Below are 23,642 nucleotides of genomic sequence, written 5' to 3'. Positions count from 1 at the left end.
TTTGACACCATTTCCCGCAGCGTTCTCCTAGAGAAACTAGCTGCTCACGGCTTGGATGGGCGTACTCTTCGCTGGGTAAAAAAACTGGCTGGACGGCCAAGCCCAGAGAGTTGTGGTGAATGGAGTTAAATCCAGTTGGTGGCTGGTCACGAGCGGTGTTCCCCAGGGCTCAGTACTGGGGCCAGTTCTGTTTAATATCTTTATCAATGATCTGGATGAGGGGATCGAGTGCTCCCTCAGTAAGTTTGCAGACAACACCAAATTGGGCGGGAGTGTTGATCTGCTTGAGGGTAGAAAGGCTCTGCAGAGGGACCTGGACAGACTGGATCAATGGGCCGAGGTCAATTGTATGAGGTTCAACAAGGCCAAGTGCCGGGTCCTGCACTTGGGTCACAACAACCCCATGCAACGCTACAGGCTTGGGGAAGAGTGGCTGGAAAGCTGCCCAGAGGAAAAGGACCTGGGGGTGTTGGTTGACAGCTGGCTGAACATGAGCCGGCAGTGTGCCCAGGTGGCCAAGAAGGCCAATGGCATCCTGGCCTGTATCAGAAACAGTGTGGCCAGCAGGACTAGGGAAGTGATTGTCCCTTTGTACTCGGCACTGGTGAGGCCGCACCTCGAATACTGTGTTCCGTTTTGGGTCCCTCACTACAAGAAGGACATTGAGGTGCTGGAGTGTGTCCAGAGAAGGACAACGAAGCTGGTGAAGGGCCTGGAGCACAAGTCTTATGAGGAGCGGCTGAGGGAACTGGGGTTGTTTAGCCTGGAGAAGAGGAGGCTGAGGGGAGACCTGGCACCAGAAGAATGGCTATCTCAGTTGGCACGTGCTCCATTGAGAGTTTTAAGAGTTTGGCAGCTCTGTTCCCTATAGTTTCTTGATTCACTAAGTGTTCCCCAGCCTCAGCTTTTAGAGGCTGATTAGGGTTTTCTCTGAAGTTGCTCTTATTAGGTGCTGACGGCCATTCGTGCACCAACCTTGAGAATGGGAAGCCCATCTTTTTTGCTCTGTGTTCTTGCAGCAGGAAAAAAACAAGTAATTTTCCTATTTTTAAATAAAATCTAAAGAGCTTTGGCTCATAACAACAAAAACTTTTCTGTACAAAAATCTGAACCTATCTAAGCAACAGTAAAGTGTTGACAAGAAGCCTTTCATAATATTCTTTTTTTGCCAAAGGGATAACTTGGCAAAACCAAATAAAGTGTGAAAGGTCTGGGGATCCATATTTTTCCAGAAACGATTAATCTAGTTTAATTTAATTAGCATATTCAATAATCAGTTTGATCATGGCAAGACACCACGTCCATCTTTGTTCCATTCCAATGGCCTTTGTTGATCGTTTCCTTTCCATCTTTACCTTGGTCTCATCTCATGTCTTTCACATCCTGTTTCTTGCATTTGGAATCCTGCCATTTTCATGTGTGCCAATATATCTCTGCTTCCTCCTTTTCAAAGTCTTCAAAATAGCTTTCTGAGGAAGTTTTTCAGAAGAGCTATCAGTCATCACCTCTGTCTCAGTTCTCCACTTCGTCGTCGTCGTTTGTTTCTAGGAAGAATTGCCTTTGTACAATATTGTAAAAAAAATTAAGTAGGCCAAAGTATCTAAGTATGCTCTGAGCCCACTGCTTGCAATTAACAGACTATTAAATTTGTACACCAGTATCCTGTATTCTGTCCTAAAAAAACAATAATAAGAAGATAATCCAAAAGATGGTTGTAGCCAGTCAAAAAGCCTTTAAACCCTGACTCATGAAGAGACTAGGATGCATTGCAAAAACTATGGCATAAAGTAGAGCCAAACATAAACTACTAAAGACGATGTCGGGAAGGCAAATGTTGCTACCTTGAAAAGAATTTTAAAAAGCTATAGCTTTAAATGGAAAACTTCTGAAGTTGTAGAATTTGTGAGTTTGAGATGTTTAAGGTGTATATGTTTACTGTCCTGGTTTCGGCTGGGATAGGGTTAAATTTCTTCCTAGTGCTGTGTTTTGGATTCAGTATGAGGAGAATGTTGATAACACACTGATGTTTTCAGTTGTTGCTAAGTGCCCTCCTAGTCCAAGGACAGCTCCCATGCTTACTGACTGAGCTAGGTACACAAGATGGGAGGGAACATAATCAGGACAGCCAGTCCAGCTGGCTAATGGGGTATTCCATACCATGTGATGTCATGCTCAGTATATGAATGGTAGGCGTGATCCAGGAAGTACCGATTGCTACTTGGTTATGGGTCAGCGCAGGTGGTGAGCAATTGCCTTGTGCATCACTCATTTTGTATATTCTATCATTATTATTATTATTATTATTTTCCCTTTTCTGTTCTATTAAACTGTCTTTATCTCAAGCCACACGTTTTTCTCACTCTTACCCTTCCGATTCTCTCCCCGTCCCACTGTGGGGGGGCGGGGGGAGTGAGCGAGCGGCTGCATGGTATCTGACTGCCTGCCAGATTAAACCACGACATTTATGATATTAATGATGTACTGAAGTTAGTTTGTTAGTGACTGTTGGAATGGATGGATCCAGTGTGTCTTTCCACAGTGATCTTTGGTGGATGTCAGGAAACTTCAGAATGTAATTGGTTTGAATTCTGTGCTCTTAATGAGTTTTAGTCAGCATTTTGTTTTCAGTGTCATTCCACCTCTCTTCTTTATCCAATACCTAAATTAAGATATTGATGGAAAAAAGAGAACTGTGACAATTAGTGTAAAAAAAAGGCTACTGACAGCAGTTTTGATCCTAGAAAGATATTTTCCCAAAATGTTATTAATTGCACATCTCTTTAGACAGAGGTCTATTGCATATGCCCTTAATGCTACTAATAATTGACCTTTGACTTATGGTATTTTCAATTGCCATTAATTTTTTTAAGAGAGTCTTGGCTTTAGCCAGATTAAGTTTGTCCTGGCTTTCTTTCAGATGCATATCATTGGGTGAAATTGAATAGCAATCAAAAATTAGTAGCAGAAGTGAGAAATTCCTGATATGCCATCTGGAACCCAGAAAATAACTGTAAGCACAGAATTGAGAGCTAATTCTGAAGCAACCAAATAAAGTAAAGTTTTGTTTGATATGCTAATTGAATGATCAGTACTAGGTCAGCTAAAGAAAAGACCACTAGAGAAGAAACAAAAAGTTTACATTTACAGTGAAAGAGCTAGATGCTGATCAGCAAGCTCATGATATTCTTTTCTAGCAGGGAGTTAACAAGGTTATTTGCAGAGTACATGATCATCAGAACCTGTAAGAGTGTGAGACATGTCAAAAGTGTGTGTTGTGTGTGTCCATATGCATGACTGGATTGTTAAACACTGGGGTCCATTTCTGTAACTCCTGATTTTCAGAAATAAAATGGTTATGGTGTAGACCATTTAGATATTTATGCACAGGATAGGCACAACAATCAGAGGCCATCTTCATGTCTCATCCCTCTTAAAATCCTCTGTTGCAATAGGCATCTTCACACTGACTCTTTATGCAACCTGGGAAAGAAGAATGATTCCCATTAACACAGCCAATATTCCTGTCCATGGGGTCATTAGGGCAGGTAAGAGGGTTGTAGATAACACAGGACAAGATGGCTGATTTGTAAGTGATGGGAAAGTGTGAATAAACTAGACAACTGGTTTTTATGCTTTGTTTATAAATTTATCATAGGCCACTTAAGGGTGGGGTCATGCAGAAACTAGTGGAACACAAGTTGTAATTTTAAAACTTATAACTATTTGTGTTATCTCCCGCTGCACTACAAGATATCTAGGGCATAGAGACTACTTTTTAGATGGTTTATAGCAATAATTATCCATGTCTGCCCTGTCATAACCAAGATTTACCAAGTAAATAATTTGATACTTCCAAACTGAAGTGTTTCTTTTTCTTAATTCATCCTGTGATGCTGTGGTTTTTCTTTGATTTTTTGAGAAACATTTATTGTATTCTTCCAACAATTCTCTGCTATTTTGACAAGAATTTTTTTTTCAAATTAGACCATATTTGTCACATTCAAACTGCTGGTTATGGAAATAATGTAGTAATCGTTATTCATTTTGTTAGCAATATAATTTTGCTAAAAAGGCAAAACTAATTTTTCACCCCATTTGTATCATTATTGCATTCAGTGATATTTTTGCTTATTGTCCCTCTTGCATTGATTATTTATTTTGAACAGTTATTTTTGGCACTATATCATTATGGAAAAAGAATAGAGCCTGAATTCTTTACTTTTTCCAGGATTAGCCCAATTGTCACTAGGGAGACCACTTGTGCAATGAAGAAATGAGATTTGGCCAAAAATGATGGTCTACTGTTTCTAAGCAGCTTGAATAATGATATTTGTTCTTGTTTAAAGATACAGTATAATATCAAATGAATATTACTGTAATATAATTTAATATACTTACTCTGTTTCATTTTTTCTCATTTACCTTGTTTCATAAACATTTCGAGAAGCCTGAAAGAAGAGGGCTGTATCTCAGAGTATAAATAGTTTGTTGAGGACACAACGTACATTATTTTTTGTCTGTCGGACAAACAATTTTGTATCTAATTGTTCTCATTTCTGCTTATTCTGACATGATTTTGAGTATTGTCTGGTATGTATAATCCCAAGACAATTTCAGATGAGATCCATAAAAATTTTTTTCTTGGAAGGAAATTTCCCAGTTTTTTAAATCAATCCATTATCAAGCAGAGCTAGTACTGTTCTTGATAATGTATTTGTTCATTTCAAGATGTTTAGCCATTAATTCTGAGATTAATCAAGTGGTAAACCAATTAACATCAATGACATCTTGTCTGGATCTGTGGCCCACATGGCTAGCAGACAACTGTTTACTCACTTAGGATGCAATTTTGACATGTTTTACAAATATTTGACCAATTCTGTGATTTTTTCAGATGCTTTAAAATTGGCTGCTAGGCTGTCCTGTTTAAAAACAAAACAAAACAAAAAATCCTTCTTCTTTCTCCAAATAAACTGCTATTTTGACTTCATCCCAGTTTCTTTTTTTTTTTTGTTGTTGTTGTTGTTAAAGTGTCTGGAAGAAATTATGGGCAAACAATTGCAGACCTATTGTGTTTCAAATGAGGTGTCTACTTTAGAGAGGAAATTTCAATCTGGCAATTCTTAGTGTAGTGAAGGTCCTATAGTAGGCTATAGAAATCGGTTTGAATGTTGTTCTTATGCTGTTAAATCTCTTAGATATAACAAACCATCATTCCTTGAGAAGAAAATATAAAAACATATATCTCATGAATATTAGAGTAAGCAAACAGATGTGGAGATTGTATAAGAGACATTGATTTAACTATATACCTTTTTGTGTCCTGAAAATCAGACATTTGATCAAAGGTTTTCTGTCCCAGAAATTCTTGCTTTATTTTTTATGATTAGATAAGGATGGTAGATACAACAGTGAATGGCTCAGTTTTCAAGATCTGACATGGGTTTTGTTTTTAAAAGTAAACCATGATTTTGATACGTAATCTCATTTTCTGACTCGGTGACTAATTCCAATTTATGGGAGTTTAGTATTATCAAGTGGAGGCTACTATATCCTTATATTCTTTATCCACCATTCCTCTTTAAATAATCAGTTGAGTGTACCCTATCTTGAAACTCTCCTTTTAAAGTTGATAGTCTTTTAGTGCCTTATTTTTTACCAGTAGCATGGACAGCTTGCTTTATGTAATTACAGATTGTTTAGATCCCAGATTATAAAGAATGCAGCTCTTGGGATTCCTGGAGGTCTTCCTGAAGGCCTGAAACATGTTTTTCTAAGACTTTACACAGGTTCCCAATAGAATTCCTGAGCTGGTATAATACCTTATTGATTTTTTTTCTTGAAGCATGTTACGTAACAGTCCAAGCATACCCTATCTTACAAGCCCTTAATGCTCATGAATGACATTTCCTTTTTTTGCAGTTGTTTTTACCAGCTCAGGTGGATAAAGTATTACTCTCATTCTAGTCCAACGGTCTAGTGTGAGAAATTCCACCTTAAGGTAAAACTGTATCTATGGGCATATTAATGTTTTAATAAATGTTCAGGGCCAGAAGGCATCAGCTCTCCTTAAAAATAACATAATAATTTAAACATAAGAGTACCTTCATACCTTGTACACAGACACGGAGAAATTAAAGGGTCACAAATTTACACAGCTTAGAAGAAATTACAAAAAAATCTGTCTACAATCAATCAGAGATTCAATTATAAATCATCTTCCTTCTTCGGATTATTCCAGCTCCACTTTATGTTTCAACAGCTAGCATAAACAGGACTTTTTGTGTTGATGCCAGAAAAATATACACCACTTCCTGTGATGTCCCAACTGTAGCTAGAAAGTTGCTAGGTTGCATCAGCATACCCACGGGCCGGCCCCACACACCCACTGGGAAATGTTCTGTAATGGAAAAGATACACTCAGAAATAAAATGGTATTACTGCAAGGGAAGTGAGAAAACTGTGTATAGTTAAATGGTTTAGTACCCTTCTTTGGACTGTCCCTTACAACCTAATTGCATAAAAGCAGCCTGATTTTTTCTTGGCAACTCCTGCTTGATTTGAAGCATATAGATTATAAGGCTATTGGAAAGTAAAATTTGTGAAAGTCATATGTGAGTGAATGTCCTTTACTTCCCAAGTTTTTCTCCATTATATGGAATTATAGACCATGGTTCTGAAACATAATTGGTTTTCATTTTCTGTATTTCCACCCAGACAGGTGAACTCCCTTTTCCTTAATACCCATCCATATATGTCTATATGTGCACTGAGGATAAGACAGGGGCAAGTTTTTCTATAAACAGGTCAATTATAGGTTTGCTGTAACTTCTGTGTCCCTACTGCCTTCTCCTGAACATGTATTCGATTGTTTCTTAATAGCTTGATTTCAGCTGACAGGATAAGCAAGATTTTACTTCCATAGTTAAGTGCCACACAGCACTGATTACTCAAGTATTTAAAAAAATATATACTTTTGAGAAAACAAGTTCTGGAAGATGTGAAACACTATGCGGGGGTAGGGGGGGCAGAAGCCAACCAACACAGCATTCACCTGTGCACATCAAACAGAGACCTGAGTGAGATTTTTCTATGTCTTCCAATGTCATGGGGACTCATAGAAGAATTGGATATTTCTGTATGTTTCTTATTACCCTATATCTGTTTCCCAAATAAATTCTCACTGAAATTTCTAATAACTAGACTCATAGTCTAATTTCATAGTAAGGATGTATTGTCTTTCACTGTCATGGCAGACAAGTTATTAGGAATCCGTTGAAGGAATTCACCACTGTGCTATCAGACACTTGCTCTGTAACTATTCAAATTCAGTGCTGACAATTTGGGCTTCTTAAAGAATATGTGGAGCCACAGCAAATTCCAAGACCCAGGGTAATAGACAAGTGAATAAAAAGAGAGTCATCTGAAATAGCTTCAATAGGAGTTGAAAGCCTAAAGGAATTTCCAGCCTGAGGGCTTAGTTACTAAGATTTAGTAAAGCTATTCAGTGAGCCATCAATTTGCTTTTCTTTAGCTTTGCACTGGTCAAGGTAAGTTGGTGGTCATACAAATTATCTCTGGGTGAAATGTACTCCTTTTTGTCCCCTTGCTCAGCAAAGCATTAGAAGTTTTATACAATAGAATACTGCTCATATATCTTTATAGTCTGCTTAATGCAAACCTCCTAGCTGAATGTCGTGGTTTAACCTGGCAGGCAGCCAAATACCATGCAGCCGCTCACTCACTCCCCCCGCCCCCCCACAGTGGGACGGGGAGAAAATCGGAAGGGTAAGAGTGAGAAAAACGTGTGGCTTGAGATAAAGACAGTTTAATAGAACAGAAAAGGGAAAATAATAATAATAATAATAATGATAGAATATACAAAATGAGTGATGCACAAGGCAATTGCTCACCACCTGCGCTGACCCATAACCAAGTAGCAATCGGTACTTCCTGGATCACGCCTACCATTCATATACTGAGCATGACATCACATGGTATGGAATACCCCATTAGCCAGCTGGACTGGCTGTCCTGATTATGTTCCCTCCCATCTTGTGTACCTAGCTCAGTCAGTAAGCATGGGAGCTGTCCTTGGACTAGGAGGGCACTTAGCAACAACTGAAAACATCAGTGTGTTATCAACATTCTCCTCATACTGAATCCAAAACACAGCACTAGGAAGAAATTTAACCCTATCCCAGCCGAAACCGGGACACTGAATAAACAATTTTATATAGTAATTCTGTAAAATTAGGACATGCTATTTTGAGTAGAACAAAGGAGAGCAGGGAAGAGAAATTGCAATTTTTTTTGTTTGGATATTTTATTCCTCCACTCTGGTAAAATGTCTGACTCTTTTACTTTGTCTTTCCCCCTTTTCATAGTCCATTTCTGACCTGGAGAGACATACAGCATATTATTGTCAAGACTTCACGTGCAGGACATCTGAAAGCTAATGACTGGAAAACCAATGCAGCTGGTTATAAGGGTGAGAGCTTCCTTTCTTCTTTGTCATCAGAGGCAACATAATTTTTGACATTTTTTAAGAGGAAATAATCTCAAGTAGTTTGGTTGACCCTGTGTTGTGCATAGCTTTGAGTCTTTAGAATCATAGAATAGTTTGGGTTGGAAGGGACCTTTAAAGGTCATCTAGTCCAACCCCCCTGCCATGGGCAGGGACATCTTCAACTAGATCAGGTTGCTCAGAGCCCCGTCCAACCTGACCTTGAATGTTTCCAGGGATGGGGCATCTACCACCTCTCTGGGCAACCTGTTCCAGTGTTTCAACACCCTCATCATAAAAAATTTCTTCCTTATATCTTGTCTGAATCTACCCTCTTTTAGTTTAAAACCATTCCCCCTTGTGCTATCACAACAGGCCCTGCTAAAAAGTTTGTTGCCATCTTTCTTATAAGCCCCCTTTAAGTACTGAAAGGATGCAATAAGGTCTCCCCGGAGCCTTCTCTTCTCCAGGCTGAATAACCCCAACTCTCTCAGCCTTTCCTCATAGGAGAGCTGTTCCATCCCCCTGATCATTTTCGTGGCCCTCCTCTGGACCTGCTCCAACAGGTCCATGTCTTTCTTGTGCTGAGGGCTCCAGAGCTGGACGCAGTACTCCAGGTGGGGTCTCACCAGAGCAGAGTAGAGGGGCAGAATCACCTCCCTCGACCTGCTGGCCACGCTTCTTTTGATGCAGCCCAGGATATCGTTGGCCTTCTGGGCTGCGAGCGCATATTGCTGGCTCATGTCCAGCTTTTCATCCACCAGCATCCCCAAGTCCTTCTGGGCAGGGCTGCTCTCAATCCCTTCATCCCCCAGCCTGTATTGATACCAGGGGTTGCCCCGACCCAGGTGCAGGGCCTTGCACTTGGCCTTGTTGAACCTCGTGAGGTTCACACGGGCCCACTACTTGAGCTTGTCCAGGTCCCTCTGGATGGCATCCCGTCCCTCAGGCGTGTCGACCGCACCACTCAGCTTGGTGTCGTCTGCAAACTTGCTGAGGGTGCACTCGATCCCACTATGTCATTGATGAAGATATTAAACAGTACCGGTCCCAATACGGACCCCTGCGGGACACCACTCATCACGGATCTCCATCTGGACATTGAGCCATTGACCACTACCCTCTGGATGCGACCATCCAACCAATTCCTCACCCACCGGACAGTCCACCCATCAAATCCATACCTCTCCAGTTTAGAGGGAAGGATGTTGTGGGGGACCGTGTCAAAGGCCTTACAGAGGTCCAGATAGACGACATCAGTAGCCCTTCCCTTGTCCACTGATGTAGTCACTCCATCATAGAAGGCCACTAGGTTGGTCAGGCAGGACTCGCCCTTGGTGAAGCCATGCTGGCTGTCTCGAATCACCTCCCTGTCCTCCATGTGCCTTAGCATAGCTTCCAGGAGGATCTGTTCCATGATCTTCCCAGGCACAGAGGTGAGGCTGACTGGCCTGTAGTTCCCCGGGTCTTCCTTTTTCCCCTTTTTAAAAATGGGGGTTATGTTTCCCCCTTTCCAGTCAGCGGGAACTTCACCGGACTGCCACGACTTCTCAAATACGATGGATAGTGGCCTAGCAACTTCATCCGCCAGTTCCCTCAGGACCCGCACATGGATCTCATCGGGTCCCATGGACTTGTGCACCTTCAGGTTCCTTAAATGGTCTCGAACCTGATTTTCTCCTACAGTGGGCGGCTCTTCATTCTCCCAGTCCCTGCCTTTGCCTTCTGCGGCTTGGGCGGTGAGGCTCGAGCACTTGCCGGTGAAGACCGAGGCAAAAACATCATTGAGTACCTCAGCCTTCTCCGTATCCCAGGTAACCAGGTCTCCCATTTCGTTCCAGAGAGGGCCCACATTTTCCCTGGTCTTCCTTTTATCCCCGACGTACCTATAGAAGCTTTTCTTGTTGCCCTTGACGTCCCTGGCCAGATTTAATTCTATCAGGGCTTTAGCTTTCCTAACCTGATCCCTGGCTGCTCAGATAATCTTTCCATTAACAAAAGGGGCCTATCTTCTCTTTTATAAAGAAATGCCTCTAAAAAAGGCTAAAACCAAAAATGCAGCTACAAAAGGCATTGGCCAGATCCTGGTAGTCCCTTTTGGTCCTAATTTGTGCAATGCTGGCAGAAAACTAAGTAAATCAGGTGTTTTAAAATTTATCCTTGTATAGCTAGTATACTCATAAAATAGCCTAGAGTTGGAGTTGTAGCAGTTACTGGATTCAGACCACATTCTCATTTAGGATTGATGACAATTTTGATTAAAAAATGACAAAACAGTATTCTCAGATTTCAGGAGTATATTAATCACCCTACATTTTTCAATATTTAAGATTTAGGACAAAAACAAATGTTGAGTTATCAAGATTTTTAATGGGACAGAAATCATACTCTTCAATCAGCTCTAATGTATGTTTCTAAAATTTTGTAGTGTCTTATATTTTTGTATTAAAATTACCTCTTTAGGCTATATCTTCTATAATGTGAGCAGAAGTACACAATTGCGCCACTAAATAAGACATATATTTTCAAGATGGGTTAAAACTGCACCTTGAATCCATACAATGTTGTATTTCAACATGGGTTGGCTTCTGATTCCCATTCACTAAACTCTTAACTGCTTTCAGTCTGGATTGCATCTAAAAAAAACCCCAGAATGTCTTATTTCTGATTCTCCTTTCATGAGAAATCTGCCCAAGACTGCAGAACTTCTTTTAAGATGAGCATATGTCTTGAGATTTGATCTATTTTGTGCTAGGATCTCTTGAGACCAGAATAGAATATATAAGAACCATCAAATCTTTACACTAGTTTCATTTTAAAACTGAAGCCTAGAGTTAATCTATTCTAGATCAAGGCACTGCTACCATAGAGCATCTTTAACACATCATTCTGACCTATGACATTTCTGCTGCAACTGAATAGAAACCAAACAAAACAACTTTCATTTTCGGATCCAAACCAGACCCTAACTACAAAGGATAGATTTAGAAATGGGTATTTGACTCCAACCCCTTCACCATGTGAAGGTTTTGACCTGGTTTTGTCCCATTTACAACAAGCACACGCCCACACGCAAAAACACATACAGTGAGAAATAATACCTTAATTGCAATAACATTAGAGTATTTGTTATTGTGAAACATAACCCAGGATTTCAAAAGTTTTGGCAGGAAGTCATGACTGTATTATCATTTTGTTGGAGCTATCTGAAATTCAAACAATAGTTTTCAAGTAGCATAAAATAGAGTTGTTTTTTTTTCCCTAACTCACTTTCAAAATTCTATCTTTTTGTGTTTTTCCACTTGTTTCCTGAGAGAAGCAAACAGTCTATGATTCACTTCACAGCGGCTGTCACTCATTAGCAAAAGAGAAGTCATACTAACACACTATCATTAACAGCATTGGCAGCAGGACATGGACTGTTACACCACTGTAGCTAGCTTAATCTGAATCCTTGGAGCCACACATTTTTCTATTTGTTGTAGCAGATATATATAGAAGAAAAGGGGTGAAAAATGTTTTTCCTCCACTTGTGCAAAATCATGAACACAGATAAGATCAACTGGGGGACTGGGAGTCAGGAAATACAGCTTGACCTGGCAGAACTCCACTGTAGACTCCATGGTGGAATTGAAAAAGAGGAAGACAAACTAAGTGCCTCAACCTCTATGGAGCTCAGGAATCAACTTTAACTCAAATAAAAGCACTAGTTTTAACTAAATTATCTTGGCAAGTTAGGCTGAGCGAATGCTTCCAATAAAAATCCAGCTCTCTTTAAACCTCTGTTGGTTTTGGAAGAAGAAAAAGCAAAAGATTTAGATTAAATCACAACATTCAAAACTGGACTCAATTGGTGTTTGCACACCACTGCTGGCAAGACTGAAACAGTATGTTACTATTGCACATGGCAATATTTAGGATAATATTTGACTATTATCCTTCACTGTTGTCAAGAGTAACAATTAAAGAATGTTTTTTAATAGATGAATTACTCTGATTAATCTGAGTTCCTTAAGGAAATGTATCATAATATTGTTGATGACAAGATCCATATTTCTTCCAAGGCATGTTCTTAACAAGGTAAGGGTGAGGAAGCTTTTTTTTTTTTTAAATTAACTAAAGCAAAGAGACACACAAGAAACAATCTCCCTTTCTTCCATGCATGCTGGGGAATAAAGAAAAAAATGAGGAGAAAAGGAGAGACAGACTTGCTCCTTTAGAAATGAGAACTGAAAGGGTAAAAACAACAAAAACTTGGAAGAACTTCTCACTCAACAAAGGGTCAGCAAAAGCTGGTAGTTGAAAGTGGGTCAGCATGCCTTTTCAGTGGGATGTTTTTCCAGACTGCATGACAACATTGTCCCTCACTGTAGTCCTTTGCAGTCTTTCTCTGTTGCAGAACACACAGAAGGAGATCACAGATGTTGTTATTGATTGCAAGATCTCCATATTTCTGTCTAACATTAATAAAAAGAAAGATTGTTTCATGAAAAGCACTTGAGCCAGCCAGTGATTTGCTAAAGCAATGACAGTTATTTGTTTCATTTTCTGGCAAGTAAACAAGCATTCATTAAATGTATGTCAACAGACTAAAGAAAGGAATGGGCAAGAATTTTTTATTGTTATTTTTTTGTTTTGTTTTGTTGTCAGCCAGGAGGTATCTATACAGAGGAATTTATTGCTTGATAGTCTCAAAAAGAAAGATTGAATACTCATTTTAGAGTATTTTTCATCTACTCAGTTGTAAATATAATTTGTCACTAGATAAAGAGATCAATTTGGCTCAATTTGGCTTCAAAATCAGTTTTGTAAAATAATTAAGCAGCTAATTAACCAGTTATTTAGAAAAATACTAGAGAATATCTCTTTTTGTGAAGATACCAAAATTGTTGCTGTTTCTGCTATGGCAGATTGGTATGCAAAGACTCATTGTTCTGTCAATTGTTTGGTCAACAATAGAGCTTGCCACTGCATTCATAAAAAGGGAACACTGCGTTAATGCCAATTTGTTTCTAGGTTGAAAGAAACAAAATGAAACACTGCAGTTTTAAGAAAAATGATCAAATCATCTGAACAATTCTTTATATGTAACTGAAGCTCCATATACTGTCAAAGAAAATTCTCTGGGGAAACAGACCATTCAGAGTGAAGGAATACTATTAATTTTCAGGGAGATTTTAGAGAACATCCTTCAGTCTTCTTGGCTCTAAAGCATAGATAATAACACTTCAGTATGGTGAAAAAAAATGCCACAGAAAGATAAATGAAAATCAAAACTCTAGCCACTTCTTTCCATTTCAAGACATTTCTAGGCCTGGTGGAGGTAGTCTTCCTACAGAAATTGAGAGCAATCTCATTTGCCAGGGAATAATAACAGACTAGCAGAGCTAAATCCCATCCATTTAGATTAGCCGAAGTATCACAGTTGGCTACTTTAGGAGAGAGAAGCGGCCTTTGAATATAATTTTTTAATTATAGTGTTATAGTGTTTAATAAAACTGGTGATTATTCTTGTAAGCAGAGCATTACCAATTCTGGGAATGATGAAGAGACAAAACTATCTATGTTCCTATGATTGGTCAGATTTAAATTGCTGTAAGGTGACCAGGAACCAGGCACAAATTCAGAGACCAGTGAGAAAATCTGCACAACAGCATGTATATTTCAGAGAAAATAAATAAGCTATCCATAAGCACCATGCTGCATATTTTAAATAATGATTTAAAATTATATTTTGAAAACATTGTTAGAAGCTGTTATAAGACTCCTGAAAATGGCTGGATACAATCTTAGTCTCAGACTTGGACAACGGTTAATATCTAATACGAAAAGGGTAAGGAGACCCTCCCGTTGAGTCACGAGGTTCAGAGTAGACCCCCTTGTTTTCTAAACTCCTTCTCAGAGAGGAGTCTAGGTGTGGCTGGATCTACCCCTAGTAGACTTGGTCAACGGTTTATGTCTAAGGGATTATATGTGTTTAGCAGCAGTCTAAGGTTTATTCGCAGTTTTATGGTGGATCATAAGATTTTAGCAGCATTTAATCATTAACTAATTTAACATTTACAAAGTAAGTTAGTAGAGTCTACTACAGTCACAACAGTAACTTAATTACAGATTATGCTTACTATTAGTTCACACACACACACACAGAGAAATATATATAAATGTACAAATGGTATACCTGTTAAAAATTCCCCTTGAGTTCAGTGAAATATTCACATCAAATGTCTTGGCATTTCTCAACGGGCGAAGGGTTGAGCCTCAAGGAGTGTTTCAGCTTAGGAGTGTTTCAGCTGAGGAGTGTTTCAGCCCAGGTCCCGTGGCAGTCAGCGACGGTCCTCCGAATATCGCAAACTCGAGAGTTCGCGAGCTCTGAGAGGCGTCCCACTCAGAGGGAGATGCTGGGCACAGCCCGCTGCGGTCCAGGAGAGCTCAAAGGGTCTCACTTAGGACCACCGTTTATAGGTTCGCAAGATGATTGGCTTTAGTCATCCGTAAATTTCCATCCTGGCCACAGTCCCAGGTGGTAATTACTAAAAATTCTCAAGGTTTCAGGTATTGTTCCACTTGAGCTATGACTCAGATAAAGGTATCAGGGGATGACACCTGGGCCAGCCAGTAGAAGTATGTTCCCAGCCTCAGCTATGCAGAGTTTCTGATACAGTCAAGGAGCGCTTATCTGCCAGACTCCGTACACCAAGGCCAAGGATTCACGGGAATTTCTGAGATCAACAAGCAGCCCAGATCAACAAGCGGCCCAGGAGAAGCAGGGGGGGATGCACCACCACACAATATTACAGATTCTAGCTGGTATTTGCATATGGCGCTAAGAGCAAATATCAAGTTCTACCCACCCCTACAGCCCTGTGGTGGTGCATTCATACCCCCCTTCTTCCCTGGGCCACTTGTTGATCTGGGCCGCCTGTTGATCTCAGAAATTTCCATGAATTCTATTAGGTCGCACCTTTATAAATCTCTATTAAAATCACTTTCTGCTAGTTTCTTTGACGGTGATTCTTTAAGCGGCCTCTAAACCACTCACTCGCGACAAGCCCATACACATGGTGCACGGAGCATGTAGAACATGGGCTTTGAGTTTGGCTGTCAGTTTTGGGTTGTTTGGCTAGCTAACACCAAACACATGAAATTGCCTTGATTTTACTTTGTAAGAGTGGAACAAACTGTATCCTATGCAAATTAGACTAATGACTTTTTGTGATTGGAAAATGAAGCTGGTATTTTCAGGAAGACAACTCTGCTGTCAGTAAGCGTCTTCTAGGTTCCACTTGTTGAGGAACGTCGGCAAATTAAATCTCACGTGACTTGTTTCTCTCACTCTCCGGGGGCTTTGTTGGCTCGAAGAAATGTTTCCTCACCAGGAACACCCCTAAGGCCATGTCCTCTGGCCACTCGCTCCTCTCAGCAGGCCCATAGCTTCATTGCCAAGCCATGACACAGAGCTATTTCTGCAGCTTTACACCACCCAGGGGAATCCTTTTAAGCTAGATTTTGCTTCCAAGCACATTAGTCTTTGAAAAAGGCTCCAGCTCAGCAGTGTTACTCTCTAAACTACTGGTGTAATGATAACATCAGAAGAAGAACCTGGCAAGGACATCAAACTTTTAGAGTATGTCCAGAGGAGGGAGACCAAGATGGTGAAAGGTCTCAAGGGCAAGACTTATGAGGAGCGGCTGAGGTCACTTGGCTTGTTCAGCTTGGAGAAGAGAAGGCTGAGGGGTGACCTCATCACAGTTTACAACTTCCTCAAGGAGGGCAGCGGAGGGGGAGGTGCTGATCTCCTCTCTCTGGTGACCAGCGATAGGACACAAGGAAATGGCATGAAGCTGTGTCAGGGGAAGTTCAGATTGTACATTAGGAAAAGGTTCTTCACTGAGAGGGTGGTCGGTCACTGGAACAGGCTCCCCAGGGAAGTGGTCATGGCACCAAGCCTGTCAGAGTTCAAGGAGCGTCTGGACGATGCTCTTAGTCATATGGTTTAGTTTTAGGTAGTCCTGCGAGGAGCAGGGAGTTGGACTCGATGATCCTTATGGGTCCCTTCCAACTCGAGATATTCTATGATTCTATGATCTAGAGTCCTATTTGCCAGGCATTAAGCCACAGGATTTTAATATTGTGGGAATTACATTTATCAAGAAACAAGTATATAACATGCCATTTCCAAATGTGAGGCACACAAACCAGAATCTTGAGTAGGCAACTGAGAGTAAGAGTCTGGAAAAGCAAATACATTTTCAGAAAGACAATCCAACCATATCTTACACGTACATGACAAAGTCTTCAACCTATGTGGATTTAAAGGCATTAGTCTTATATTAGGTGGACTGGTTAGATTCATCTGAACACTTTTCACCTTGTAGCCCCTGCTTGGTAGTTGGAACACAGGGTAGCATTCAGTTTAGCACCAGGAAAGCAGGCAAGCAAACCAGCTAAAATTATTAATTTTAATTAATAATTAATTAGCTAGTCTAACAGTGAGCAGAAGTGCCACCACGTCTCTCCCCAACATTGACAGAGTATGTGTGTTAGGAAAAGGTGTATCCCCTCAGGAATTTCACAACCATGTTTAAATATAGAAAACAAAGAGTCAATACCATCACCTTTATTGTTGCTTCTTACAGAGAGCATTGCTGTAATTAAAGAAAATATTGGAGGTGGGATTTGGAAATGAAGAGAGTTGAGGACAAGGGGCATAAAATGTATTTTTTTAGTGGAAAGTTTAAAATGATTGTGGCATTTTATTTTCTGGTCAATGCAAGCTTTCTAGATGTTTTTTGATTCAGCTGGAAGCTATGAATAATGTTTTTAAATGTAATATTAAAATTGCATTAGGAATTTTTCAGTGTTTCATATTTTAAACCCAAAGAAATTGCCTGGTATCTGAATTCTGCTAGCCTTGAGTGAGACCTAAAAATTCTCCTTGGGATTTGGGGAAAGTACCTGGAAAACATATTGGATTCTGCAGCCTAAACCGTGATTGTTAGGTTGTTTTGGTTTTTTTCTTTTCCCCCAGCACAAATTGAGATCTACCCAAATTCGTTTTTGGTTGAAAGACATGTAAGATGAGGAATATATCTGTATAGTTCCAGAGATGGAGATGTACAAAGGAGGAGAGAGAATCTCTCAGAGAAGCTAGGGAGGTGTCACTTCTCCCAGCCTCAAATTCTTCATTGTCAAAACTTCTCATTACTCACCGATTCTGCAGCACTCTGTTACCTGCTGGGTCTAAAAAGCAAAGAATGGAGTTGTGAATTTAAAATGGAGTCTAAGCAGAAACTTCAGGCTTATGCAGAGATACATAAAGAAAAGTAGATTGACATTTTGTGCCACAGTTGGTTGCTTTCCTATTGTGAGCCCAATTTACACCTGTTTTAAAATGTAAATTAAATGGTTCTAAAACAGGAATAACAGCAGACAAAAGGCTAAATTAGGCTTTAAATTTCTATTAGAATAGCACTCAGAATCATCACCAATCCACGATCAGCACAATAGACAAAGAATTTTAAAAGAGAGTGCCTCTGCTCAACAACTTACAGACTTGATGTCCATCTGTTCTAGATATAAAGATATGCACAATTACTATACTCTGCAGATCCTAGTATTCCAGGCATTGCCAAGTGGATTGACAACGCTAACAGTACACAGACCATGGGAATGATAACCCTTGACATTACTTTCTTTTAACAAGCCCAACTCAGACCTTTTGCAAAAGATTGGGTGGAGGGGAAATGGAGGAACAGAGTCTTCCTCTGTGGACACATAACCTCAGAGTCTACCACTTAATATGAAATGTAGATTTCCATTTTGCAGTATTAAGAAAGAAAAACCAGGAACACTGAATTAAAAAGTGAATCATAAACCAATACAATTCTCCAAAGCAGAATGCTTTACTTATAGACAATGAAGCCCACATTTCTCATTTACATCCATGATAAACTACGTAAACATCTTATGCAGGGGGGTGGTTCTGTCTTTTTAAAAAAACAACACCTCCCTTTGGGAAGACCAAAGCTCTTTGTTGCTGTTGCATTGTTATATTTCAATTTCAGTGATTACAAAACTGGCAATTGTTTTATTATCAGAGAGTGTCTACTTTAGTGGGACTGGGATTCAGGCCAGTTAGGCATTTAGACCATCTTGTTAGGATCTAGAGCATCAAGGAGCCTATGCTCCCTGTTTAATAAATGGGAAAGATAAGTGCCTCCATAGAACAATTCAGATCAGTTAGATGCCTGAAGTTGTGTATAACTGTATCACTATTTCCTTCTGGAAAAACCAGGTCATGCAAATCAATGGGAGTGTTGCTATTAACTCAGTGGATGCAGAAATTCATCCACAAGGTCTATTAATAGTGTTACTGGTCCAACTATCCGTGTAAACTTGGCTGATTGTTTAACTTCCTTTTGTCTCAGGTTACTGATCTGTATCTACTGTATAGAACTACCCGGATAGTGTGAAGTCTATTTACTTAATTAATATTTTCTGTGCTTTGGGATGAGGTTGGTATAATTTCAATTCTAAAAATTTGCAAATTATTAAATAATTTGCAAAACACTTCATTACAACTGTATGCACATTTATATATAACCTTTCTCTGCCAAAATCCTGCTGCAGCCCTATACTCAGTCAGGAATTTGAGTGCAAATATTCCTCTGGAGCACCAACACCTCTGAACAAACACAGCCATTGTGCAAGACAGAAGTTCTGCACCATGTGTCTGATACATCTGACAGCACAGAAATGGTATCTTTGTGTCTCCTTCTAACAATCTGTCAGCATTTCCACTTACAGTTCCTTTAACTCATCTGTCATCATCTGTTCTGAGATGAAGCCTAGCATATAGGTTCTCACCAAAAGGTGTTTTTATTATTTGATGGGATGAAATGACAAGTACATTTGGCTGCTTTTAAATCATTGGGGATCCTAAATGTACCTCCGAGGGTAAACTTGCCCCTAATAAAGGAAATGTTTCCTTTTTTTTTTTTTAAGTATTCCATGATGCAGTCACAAAATGGCTTGTTTTGATTAGAGAAAATTTGCAAGCTATCATTTTTTGCAATGGATCTTTGTGCTTTTTGGGAAAATGCAACATAAAATGACTATCACGGAGTTTCAAAATTATAGCTTCCGTTACTGTAGATGAACCTTAGTCAACTTTATTTCAGCAAACTTTGTTTCCCCTTTTAAATGCACATAATCCTTAGATTTATTCTATTCACATAAGTTGTCTCATTTTAAGCAATATAAATAAATGTTTTTGTTATAAAATTGTTATATCTATAGTAGAGGCTTTATGATTTACATTCAAATCCTGTTGCAGAAACCCAAGAGAAGCAGCAGCTTGTCTGTCTTAGCAATCATCAGCTAGTAGTAGTCAGGTTTTCTGTTTTTATAGCAACCCTGCTCCTTCAGAGGCAGAGAGGTAAACCAGTCATCTTGGTCACTCTGCTGGAGTGCACTGGTACTTTCTGTGACACTGAAGAAAATATCCCCATATGCAGGGCACAACAGAATACCGTGTGCTCTGAAGACTACTATGGTTTGTTTACTCATACCTAAACAAGCTCTGAAAAGTAAATCAGATACTGATTCAGGTCTTGCTGCAGGAAGTGAAGAACTTGCCATGGCCATACTGGATACACACAGGTTCTCGGTGCTGACCGCTGACTGTGGGGTGGCTGAATCCCACTGACCTGTGCCTTGAGGCTGCTAACGCTTGTGAGAGAGGAAGGTATTTGGGTGGTACTTGCTGTTACTATTAGTAGAGTCTGACTCTGATGACCTAAAACTGTCTTTTGCTTTTAGTCCTTTAAGTCAACCAATGTCTACTCGCTTAATACACGTTTTAAATACCTGAAGTAGATAATTACTGCCAGGATGTGAATGCAATAGTGATCTGGAATTTAATTTATGTCTTAAGGTAATGGTTTTTAGGGGTTAAGTGGATGCAAAGGCTCAAAGAAGGTGATATAGTGTCAGAACTGCATATAGAAACTATTCACAAAGCTACACTGGCTGCTGGAAGTTTAGCTTCTACTAGCTGTCCCACCAGTGGTCCTGGAAGATCTATATTTTATTTTATCAATGAATAAGAGCTTTCAGTCAGACAGAAAACTATAAAATACAGAGGGTTGATTTTTTTGTCAAATATATTGTGAGGTAAATCCATGGTTAGTATATTACTAGAGAAATTATTTGTACTGATACAAGAATCAGTAATTGACATAAACACAACTGGAAGCTTAATAAAGGCTATTTTTAAGTATTCTGTTTGCACTTTTCTAGTTATAGAAACCTCTCGATTTCTCATTGTGCACCTTTGTAACAGCCACTTTTATAACAAATTTATTGCACAACTTTCTGTCCTATAAATCCTTCTCTGGTGTGATGGTAAGATTAATAAAATAATTTTAATAACCTGGATTAATTTTTAATAATTTTTAATAACCTTGTTTGAGGGGAATTATGTGGGGAGGAAGGACTGGGTTTGTCATTGAAAAACTGAAAAAATTTGGGGTTTGGTTCTGTATAAAATATGAAAATGCAAATATTGTACTTAATTTAAAAAGCATGAGGGAGTTGGTTTTACAACCAAAAGCAAAAAAGAATGTTCTTGCACAGCTGTGTTATTGGCTTGTAAAGCAGTTATGCATTTCAGAAATCACATCCTGTTATCATAGATTACTGGTCATAGGTTGGCACAAAACAGGGTAATTTGCAGTTAAGGATATGGCTGAAACGATGAATTCTCATTCAAGATCAATGTTCTCTCAGTTAAGACATGGCGAAACAAAATGAAAATAGTTTAAGCAGTGTGTCATTGTAGCATTTCTCCTTTTTTTTGTCCCTTAATTTTCTTCAAACAACTGGCTTTCCTATTTGTAATTAGAAGTATTTTTATATACTAAGCAAATGACAGAAACTTAAAGTAAAGTAATTAGAGTTCTATATTTGCAAATAAACTACCAAATATGAAATAAATATTGGTGTAGGTTGGGTTGAAGTAGTTATAGAATTAGAGTAACTGGAGAGTCTTAAGAATTTTTCATTTTAATATATTTGAAATCCTTCAACTAAAATGGAAACAAATATTGACTATGGTCCTATGAAATACTGAAATTCCTTTTGATAAGGAAAAGGAAGTAAATAAAAGAGTAGAAAGGGGAAGCTTTACACTGCTGTTAAAACATAGATATTTTGGAGTCTCTGTTGTCAAGTACACGGTTGCCAGCACAGTACCTGGCATCAAATGACTACATATATGCATTTCTTAATCAGGTGTAAAAAAATGGTCCTGTTTGCTCTGACTATAGTGCTAGATACACTTGCATGTGATCACCTCTCCTTGGTGAATGTATGCACTAGTACAGTTGTGGAAACAAGCTCAGACTCACTTAAGTGCTTTGGAGCAGATGACTATGTAACCATTCAAAACTTGCCAGAAAAATCTTTCTTTCTCTACACACATACACATGCACACACAGACACACAACTGAATTACAGAATAGAATAACAGAAAACAAATGCAAAAAACCCAAAGAAAAAATTTGTAGTCCCATGTCTTCCCATCTTGCTAAGCAATATTTAAGAGAACCAAAGCATAAGGGGCATTTCAGACTCTTATTTTGTATTTCTCATTCTGGATGAGAATGTAGCAAGATCCTAAGGTAGCGTAAATTGACAAGTCATAATAATTTACATATCAAACAGTTGAGTCTAGTTTAGCACAGCTGCATATTCCTGGTTTGAAAAACTAAAGGTATTGCAGTTTGTCTTGCCTACTGATTTAGTATTTGATATCTGTTATCAATTATCACAGATACCAGGAAATATTTGTATTTCCAATGCTGCTTTTATGGTATAGAAAATTAAAGGCCAAAAAATATAGTGGAGAGAAAATATCCTGCAGTGCTTTTTGTCAAATGAGCAGAATATCAAGGGAAGCTTAGCATCTAAACTATTGATGAGACATCTTGATGATAGGAAATGAAAACCGCAGCATAACAAATTTAGCTGCACTGAGGCGCTGGAAATGCTGCGTTTTCAGTGTTTGGGCACAGTTTTCCTGGAGTCTGCATGATTTTGTGTTATGATTTTTCAATACCAGAAATTCATATTTCTCTTAGTCAAGTGGATTATATATTCTGTCTTTAGATTTGTGGCTTTACATCCTCTTTGTATATAAATAAGGAAGCTATTGAATTTTCAATAGCAGTTTGAAACAAAAACAAAGGGATTATGAAAAAGCTGGGGAAGTTTATTCAGCAGCTGAGCAGTCCTTGATTTCATGCTGAGCTAATAGAGGTACTGCTCTAGGTATAAATAAATGGACTTTAGCCCCTAGAAATGTTATTTTCTTTAATGATAGGAAGAGTAAAGAGATCAGCAAAAATTTGATATTTACTTTGTGTTCCAGGAGGCAAGTTTTTCTCTGAAAGTTTTACTGCATCTGTAAAGCTGTGTATGCATGTGATTTTGCAGAAATAGGAATGGCTCAGTTTGCATTGCTGCATGAGTGGAGGGAGGATTCAAGGGCGGTTCTGCCCATGGACACCTTCAGCACCAGGAGATCAAAGTTTGCAGCTCTTGAGCTCAACGAGAGCAAAAGACTGTCCCTTAACCACCAATTTATGTTATACCAAACTCACATTCCCCTTCCATCTCTGAAAGGCAAATATCTTCTTACAGGACAGCACTACACCCCCTCAGAAGCAGACAGAATTATTATTAACTAAAATTTTAAATATCAGAGCAATGGATGCAGTGTAAGAATAGATGAGTGACTGCACAGATAAATGTGCTTTGATCAGAAGATGTTGGTTTTGCAAGATGATGTTTATGACCAGGGAGTTTTCCATCACAAGGACCCTCTTCACAGTATGAACATTTTTCTCCATTTAAGCCTTCCTTGCCCTTCTTCTGCCTGCCCTCACCCAAATGTAAAAATAGAAAGTCTCTTTCCCTGTCCATTTGTTTGTGGAATACATTAAAGACAATTCAGAAGTCTGAAGGAGGGTTGAATTTCATTATCTTCATATACTCTAGTCCTTTTGTTTAATTTCTGAAAACAATACCTGCCTTATTTGGCAGAGGTGCTGTGTTTAGTTCTCTCCAAATG

General features: G+C 39.1%; 1 protein-coding gene across 1 annotated transcript in view; it reads left to right on the top strand.

The window, feature by feature from the left end:
* Window positions 1–23,642, top strand: part of LOC142075098 (proprotein convertase subtilisin/kexin type 5-like) — a 307,009-nt gene that overhangs the window by 229,404 nt on the left and 53,963 nt on the right. Inside the window, exon 10 of the mRNA XM_075136116.1 lies at window positions 8,388–8,491. Coding sequence (XP_074992217.1) covers window positions 8,388–8,491 — 104 coding nt within the window. The remainder of the gene's footprint in view (window positions 1–8,387; window positions 8,492–23,642) is intronic.

The sequence above is a fragment of the Calonectris borealis genome, chromosome W, assembly GCF_964195595.1.
Source record: "Calonectris borealis chromosome W, bCalBor7.hap1.2, whole genome shotgun sequence".
Lineage (NCBI taxonomy): Eukaryota > Metazoa > Chordata > Aves > Procellariiformes > Procellariidae > Calonectris > Calonectris borealis.
Note: the sequence above shows the minus strand (reverse complement) of the source record. Positions and strands in the feature narration are given on the sequence as shown.